This window comes from Lactuca serriola, chromosome 3 (genome assembly GCF_051521515.1).
Source record: "Lactuca serriola cultivar US96UC23 chromosome 3, Lser_US96UC23_V15, whole genome shotgun sequence".
NCBI lineage: Eukaryota > Viridiplantae > Streptophyta > Magnoliopsida > Asterales > Asteraceae > Lactuca > Lactuca serriola.
The window spans coordinates 108,472,546-108,481,210 of NC_136410.1; the positions used below are offsets into that span (position 1 = coordinate 108,472,546).

General features: G+C 39.3%; 1 protein-coding gene across 1 annotated transcript; it reads right to left on the reverse strand.

Moving 5' to 3' along the window:
* Window positions 1–5,647: 5,647 nt before the first annotated feature.
* LOC145095605 (uncharacterized) lies at window positions 5,648–6,166 on the reverse strand. Its single transcript, XM_079033455.1, has one exon. The coding sequence runs from the start codon at window positions 6,164–6,166 to the stop codon at window positions 5,648–5,650; it is 519 nt and encodes a 172-aa protein (XP_078889581.1).
* Window positions 6,167–8,665: the final 2,499 nt, after the last annotated feature.

The following is an 8,665-nucleotide window of genomic DNA, read 5'->3' on the forward strand; positions in this document are numbered from 1 at the left end:
ATCATGATAAGGAGTTGGACCCTCCCCCTGGACATTAGGACGGTCACATGAAGGTTCACTTGCTTCTGCCCTTTCGGTTTCTTTGGATTGATCATCGCCCATCTTTTTAGCAGCGCCGTCGATAACTTGTTTCAGATTATCAACTTTGTTGTCTTTTGCAGTTGATTCAGAATCAATCGCCTTTTGAGGCTCATCAAATAGGAGCATGAATTGGTCGAAAAGATTCGAGACAGAGATAGTAACTTGACCATTCTTTGGAAAGATCTCTTGCGATGCATCTTCTGTGGATTTCATCTTCTTAACATAATTATCGTCAAAGGTGACATAGTATGTTTCTTCAATTTTCTTTGAGCGCTTATTGAGAACTCTATACACCTTGGAGTTCAGGGATTAGCCCAAGAAAATTCCTTCATCAGCCTTAGCATCGAACTTGTTTCGATTCTCTGTGGAGTTGAAAATGAAACATCTTGAACCGAACACATGAAAGAATTTCACATTTGGTTTTCGATTATTCAAGATCTCGTAAGGGGTAATGGAGAACCGCTTATTCAAATACGATCTATTTTGAGTATAGCATGCAGCAGCAATTGCATCAGCCCATAAATACAAAGGTAACGACGCGAAGCATAGCATTGTTCGAGTTGCTTCACACAGAGATCGGTTTCGCCTTTCAACGATGCCATTCTGCTGTGGAGTATAAGGGGCTGAGAAATTGTGAGTCGTCCCTTTTTCAGCTAGAAAATCTTCAAAATCTTTGTTCTTGAATTCCAAGCCATTGTCGCTCCTCACATTACGAACTACTTTTCTTAGTTGCGTCTCTATCAGTTTAATAAAGAGCTTAAGCTGTGGAGTTGCTTCAGACTTTTGTTTGAGGAAGAATACCCATGTAAATCTTGAGAAATCATCCACAATAACCAGAATGTATTTGTTCCCCCCAATGCTTTCAATGGACGATGGACCACACAGGTCGATATGCAGTAACTCCAATGGTTCTATCACCTTTGTATTGATAATAGAAGGATGTCTCTACCTACTCTGCTTTTCCATTTCACATGCTGCACAAAGATGTTCTTTATCAAATTTTAGAACCGGAAGACCTCGAACATGATCACCCAAGACCAACTTGTTGATATCCTTCAAATTCAGATGAGATAGTCTTCTATGCCATAACCAGCTTTCATCAGAGTGAGCCTTTGTGAATAAGCACACAGCTGGTTTACCTGGAATTGGGTTGAGGTTCAAAGGATACATTTCCCCCTTTCGCTTTGACTTCAGCAGAACGTTATTTGTTTTCTTCTCGACAATCTCTGAGCTTTCATCGTCGAATGATACTTTCAATCCAGTGCCACCGCCAGCTGTGATAGACTGATAAGATTGTGTTGAATTCCTTCAACGTAGGCTACTTTCCTTATAGAGAACTCGCCATTAGTGATCATTCCATAGCCTTTGATAGTACCAAATGAGTTGTTGCCATACTTTACAATGCCACCATCTTTGAGAGAACGAAACTCCCTCAGTTCTTCCTTTCTTCATGTCATATGACGTGAGCAACCACTATCAATGTACCATTCTTCGTCAAACTGCTCGTCATGAATAACCTACAATATATTAAGCAGATTTAGGAACCCAAAGTTTCTTGGGTCCTTGTGAGCCTTTTACAGGACAGGGTATAGTAAGAGAAATATCAACCATGTATGTGCGTTTCACTAAAGTTGTTTCATCTTTTCTTTTTATGGTGAAAACTTTAATTTTAGTTGATTTATTGGAATTTGTGGTGTTGATGTCAGCATTCTTTTGAATCTCTTTTGGAAGATTGTTATCTTCAGGAAAGAGCTTTCCTTTTCCCTTTGAATCATTTGAAGAACGAGAATTTGAATGGGAAGAGTTAGATTCAGAAGTGACTTTGGATACCCTTTATTTCTGATTGGACTTGTATGGATGGGGACCGAAACCGTTATTTCAGTTGCTATTGGGTGAAGGACTGAAACCGCTCTTTCGGTTGTTATTGGGTGAAGGACCGAAACCGCTCTTTCGGCTGTTATTGGATGAGGGGCCAAAACTATCCTTTTGGTTGTTATTGGATGAGGGACCGAAACTATCCTTTCGGTTCCTTTCAGTCGAGGGACCAAAACCACCCTATCGGCTCCTATTGGTCGAAGGACCGAAACCACCTTTTCGGCTCCTTTCAGTAGAGGGACCGAAACCATTCTTTTGGCTGGTATTGTAGTGAGGACCGAAACTACTGTTTTGGTTTATTCCTGATGTGGGACTGAAACTTCCCTTTCGGTTCCTTGATTCCTCTTGTGAGTTGTGCTTCCTTTCTATCCTTATAAAGTCAGGATTTTGAGAATTCCAAAACTATTTTCTTTCTGAGAGATTCTTCTTTTTTCTCAGATTTCTTTGATGCTTTCTATCAGCCACCTGTTTTGGATTTCTGTGAATGTTGGCCTTTTTTTTCGAAGTGTTAGCACAACATTCACTTTTTGCCGATGATGTCTCACTAGAGGTTTGCACAGGTGTGCTCAATGGTGCTTTGGATCCACTTGTGCTCGGCACATCATATCTTGTTGGCTCATTTAGCGGTTCAGGTATGTATCTACCTTTCACTCTCCATGAAGTTTTCTGAGATAGACCCTTCGTCTCATCAGCGTTGTCTATTGGGGCCGACCAGAAAAATTCGTCACATCCGCCAGCATTTTCTTCTTCTACCATAGCTGTTAACTCAGCAGTTTGTTGTGGAGTGACACCTGGTACAGTGTAGACTTGATTTGGAGTGGTTTGTACCTTCTGGTACACAACAACTTTAGCTTTGAGAACTTTGGTTTTGTTAGTAGAGGAGAGAGCAAACTCAACAGAGTTTTTAGAAATTAGATTTTTGCGTGACTTAGGTTCGCTTTTGACAAATTCAGAACAGTCCACCAAATCCTCTACAGAGATTTCACTCAGATCATCATCCTCATTAAGTTCAGATGCGTTTTCAACATCAATTTTATTTTCTGAACTTAAGTTGGCATTAAAAGAGTCAAATTTTTGTACATTTTCGGTTCTTAATTTTAATTTATCATTTTCGTCTAATAGATTTTTGAGCATGTCCTTGTGGTCTTTGGACTTTATGTAGGATTCAATTTTGTCCAGACCTATTTTATATGCTGGGGAAACTTTGTCAGAAGATACAACGCTTTCACAGTTGTAGGCTTCAGCATCGATTTCATCCTCCTTTAACTCAACGAAGGGTAAAATCATGCGATGTATCTTCTTTCCTATTTCACAATCAAGATGCAACTGTGTGATGTGAAAATAGAGTCTTTTAGCAATTAAACAAAACACATTTCGCTGTTTAAGAAGTTTAAGATTGTCTCTTTGCAAATAAATAGAATCATCCTTAGACCTAATTAACTCCTATTCCTTTTGCTCGATCCACATCCTTCGTTCCTCACTCTTTGATGAAATCCTGCTGATTTGATCAGTTAGGTTAGAATTTGTGACACGGGTTTGGGTGAGACTGCTACTTATGCTCGAGAATTTTGACTTTAAGTTATTTAATTCCTTTTCATAATTAGTAACAGGTATTTTTAGAGAAGCAAGAATATTTTGTACCTTTTTTATCAACTCATCACATTCGTTGATCTGTGCACTGACAGGTTTGGCAGCAAAACACCTATCCTCTCGCTCCCTCTCGTCTTCAACTCCCCCATCAGTTATATATCCTCTTATTTGAGACACACCTTCGGTCACCACAGAGCACCTTCCTGTTGCATGTTCTTCTTTTGCCAGCATAGGCTTTCTATGAGTGGGCTTTCTGACTTCATCATCCTCAAAATCTGTGGACCAGACCTCCACACCACAAAATTCATCACTTTTGTTTGTATCCTGCACAATTAAAGCATTCATGGTAGTATTGTTAGCAACAAACTTTCTTTTCTTGATTTCATCTAGTCTTCTCAGGAGGCTCGCCTCCTCATCTTCTTCACTTGTCTTCTCTTCTTTCTTCCTCAGCATACAATCCTTAGCAAAATGATTCTTGCCTCCACAGTAATGGCAGTCGAATCCTTAGTCTCCTCCAACTTTCACTTCTTTCTTTGAATCTTCAGACTTTGACCCCATCTTCGGTTCCTCCTTGATCTTTTCGGCGTTGTAACTACCCTTCCAGTTTCGGTTCTTGTTGGCTGTGAATTTCTTCTTAATGAATTTTCTGGGATTGGACACCATCATGGCATATTCTTCACCGGTTAGATCATAATTGGCAAGATCCAATTCCTCTTCTTCTTCAATCGAACTCTTTCCTTTAGAGACAAGAGCTAAAGAACCTTGATTGGAAACCACCTTCGTTTCCTTAGACAGTGCACTCTCATGGGATTTCAAAATACCCACTAGTTTTTCCAGAGAATATGACTTGAATTGTTCATGAGCTTTAACTATTGACACAACAGCCATCCATTCGGGTCTTAGACCATTCATGAAAGTAACTCTTTGCTCGATAACCTTCCTTTCAATCTCATGCTTTATCATCTTACTCAAAAGATGATTGAAGCGATCAAAGGTTTGAACAAGCTTCTCTTCAGGCTTCTGTTTAAAGTCTCCAAATTCAGACGGCAGGAGAGTTTGAATAGAATGTTCCAAATCTTCGTCAGTGGAAAACAATTCTTTTAATCTGTCCCAGATCTCTTTAGCCGTGGCACATGAGCTTACCAATCGAAATGTATCTGACTGCAATGCAAACCTTATCATCCTCAAGGCTTTGATGTTGCATTGAAACTTTTCTTTTTCATCTTGAGGAAGATATTTGACATCGTTAACAAGCTGATTGTACTCTTTCTGTGTTTTGACAATCTTAGAAGTGCTTGAGTGAGCGAATGGGCCTACAGTAATCGCTTCCCATATTAAGTATCCATTATCCTCCAATCCAATCATGTAATCTTCAAAGTGATGCGTCCAAACTTCATAGTCTAGTGTATACAAGATTGGTATTCTTGTTGTAGACCCTATGCTGCTGGAGATATTGATCGGATTGGTTTGTGAATCATCCATGGACATTGTAAAGATTTTTTATCGATAATTTGTAAAAGACCAGACTTGTAATATATCGTTAGGGTTAGATCAACAATTAATAAGATACGTCAATATAGAGTGACGGCTCAATTAATATCAATCAATGCGGAATTAAAAACCCTAATAACTTCTTCGACATAAGAGATGTGTATGAATTACACAGTCTCCTGCTCTGATACCAATTGATGAGAATTAAACTATAGATCGATTAGATCTTTCACAGGTATGATTATGGAAATCAAACAATTCAAAAGTAGTAAGAGAATGAACACAGAATAGAATCAAATGTATGCTTATGATTCAAAATAAAGTCATGCCTCACCAGAGCTCGATGAAGAACTTCTGCTGTAGAGGCGAGCTAAGGTTTACAAAAGCTCAGAGACAATAAACAATAAAAGCGATAACTACTAAGTTTGCATGCATGCAGGTTATATACTAAACCCTAATACAGAAACATGCACGGTTGGACAGGCCCAATACCGACAATCAAAATTGGGCTAAGGACCGAGCCCATGACGCAATCTAATAGACCCAACACACCTTTCACTGCATAAGATCCATTGAAGTTACTGATTAATAATAAACCATCAACAACTACCTAAAGATCCTTTATTTGAAGATCCTTAGCAAATTGTAGTCCCATGATGAGTGCTTCATATTCTGCCTCATTGTTGGTTGTGTTGAATTCGCAACTAATTGTCTGGGGTTGGATGTCCCCTTGTGGCGATTTTAGTATGATCCCTAGCCCATTTGCTTTTTGGTTTGAAGCTCTGTTCGTGAATAGTTTCCACTTTCCTAAGTGTTCATCTTCTAGGAGTTGTTTTGCTTCCATGTCTACTTCCTTTTGTAGGTCATCACTATAGTCAACCACAACGTTTGTTAATGCTTGTGACTTTATGGTGGATCTTGTCTCATATTTGATGTCAAACGTGCTTAACTTCACTGAATATTTTTCTATCCTTCCTGAAATCTCTGGTTTTCTCATCACATTCTTAATAGGATAATTATTTTTCACGTGTATTGTATGTGTCTCAAAGTTATGTCTTAACTTAGTAGAAGCAGTTACTAATGCAGAAATTAATTTTTCAAAATGAGAATACCTGGTCTCAGGATCCATAAGACAGCGCTTGCCGCATTTATGGATACCAAGAGGTAGAGGAGAAGTGGTTCTCCATTTATAGGCTTCACCACTAGTGGTGCGGAACTTTAGTATCTTTTTAGTTCCTGAAAAACTTCTTTGTGTACTTCGATCCATTCAAACTTCTTATTTTTCTTTATGATATCATAGAAGGGCTTACACCTTTTTGAGGATCTTGAAATAAACTTGTTGAGTGTTGCTCCTCTTCCGTTTAGCCTTTGGATGTGTTTTGTTGAAGACGAAGATTTCAGCTTGATGATTGCTTCAATCTGCTCCGGGCTTGCTTGTATTCCTCTCTTGGTTACCATATACCCAAGGAACTTGCCCAACTTTATCCCAAAGTGGCATTTGAGTGGATTCAACTTCATGTTGTATTCGTCTAGAATGTTGAAGGATTCTTTGAGATCCCTGAGATGATCTTCAACTTTCATTGACTTCACCACCATGTCGTTAATATAGACCTCCATGGTGTCCCCCAGCTCGTTTTTAAACATCCGATTCACCAATCTTTGAAATGTTGCACCTGCATTTTTAAGAACAAAAGACATTACAGTGTAACAATATATACCTGTTGGTGTTATAAATGTTGTATCTTCTTGATCGGATCGTTCCATATGGATTCGTTGGAATCCTGCTGAAGCATCCATAAAGGTCAAGAGTTCATGGCCAACAGTTGCATCTATCATAGAGTAAATGTGTATTAGAAGGAAAGGTTCCTTAGGACAAGCCTTGTTAAGATCCGTGTAGTCTACATATACTCGCCATTTGTCGTTCTTCTTCTGTACGATAGCTACATTAGTTAGCCATCTTGGGAACATCACTTCCTTGATCATCCCTGTCTTGAGGAACTTTTCCACTTCTTCTTAGATGATCTGATTCCTTATGGGTGTAAACTTCATTCTATTTTGGTGGATTTGTATGAAAGAATGATCAATATGAAGTTTGTGAGTGATAATACTCTTGTCTATATCTGTAATATCTTCGTGTTTCCATGTGAATGTCTTGCTTCTGGTTTGAAGGAAGTTTAACAAGTCTTGCTCGATTTGCTTAGGTATTGAGGATCCTATAAGGACTTTGGCTTCAGGATCCTTGATGCTCAGGGGCACTTCCTTCACATCTTGCTCCTTTGTTTCTAGATCATGTCGTGCCCCCTGCCTTAATTTCTATTCTTGTTGGGTTTGGTCTTAGGCTTCATAGAGGTTTTATAACATTCCTTTGATTCTTGTTGATCTCCCACGATCTTCACTATTCCCCATGGGGTAGATATCCTTGCACACTGATGATATGTTAATGGAACCGTTTTAATCTCGTAGATCCATGGTCTACCTAATATCACATTATAAGAAGATAAAAAGTGTCAATAACACAAAAAAAATTTATGGAGTTGACCCCTCTATGTATACTGGTAGCTTTATTTCCCCAACAGTGTGTTTCGTTTCTCCGCTAAATCCTATGAAGACCGAGGATCTCTTGATCGTCTCTAATTCCGAGATGTTCATCCTTTTTAGTACGTCCAAGAGTACGACATTGACTGAGGATCCTACATCAACAAGGATCCTTTTGACGAAGTGGTTGGCGATGTATAGTGTTATCACGAGTCCGTCATGGTAACGATCCTGGATCCCTTCCTGTTTGTCTTGTCAAACATGATTTCCCTTTCATTGCTAACCAAGGTATTCTTCTGTGGTCTGTCCTCTTTTTCTGTTTTAGAGACCTTGGCATTTCTTTTAGCTTGAGAGTAAGAAGTACCACAAATGTTAGATCCTCCTGAGATAAAGTTAATTATTTTTGCATTTGAGGGTAGAGATCCTCATTTCTCCGGGATCTTGTGACCATCCAGTTGTTCTCCTTACACTTTTCTCTTTTTCTTCCAGGGAACTCTTTGAGATGCCCTTTGCTAAGAAGGCAACTGATCTCCTTCCTTAGGCTATACAATCCTCCGTCATCTGACCGAAATCTTCATGGTAAGCACACCATTTGGACTTGTCTTTCCAACTGGCGGACTTGTGATCCTTCTTTGGCCACCTTGCTTAAACTCGTAGATCTTACATAGCATGGATTAAAACTGAAACATCCATAGAACACCAATAGTCATTGATCTTAGGAAGTTCCTCTTCCTCTCCTTCATTTTCAAGGGCATTAAGTCTGTGATGATCGGGTTTGGAATAGGGCTTCGATTTGTAGGATCTTGGGGTCGAGGATTCGGCCTTCCTATTGGGATTCTCATATTAACTAGAAGGGTTGTTTATCTTCTTCAAGCCTTATGAACCTCAATGTCCAGCACCTAACTTCGTCCAATCTTTTGCATGGCGTCATCACAAGATCTTCATAAAAGGGTAAATCCTTCCTTAGACTCGTCTTGAAGGCCTCTACATCAGTCACCATGTCAATGTTGGGGATGCGTAGATCTTCCATGCCAAACCTGTTTACAAGATCCCTAAGTCATTTCTTAGGATCTTGAACCACCCGATAAAGATC

Coding starts and splice junctions, on each gene's coding strand:
- LOC145095605 (XM_079033455.1), bottom strand. CDS start 6,166: ATGGATCCTGAGACCAGGTATTCTCATTTTGAAAAATTAATTTCTGCA.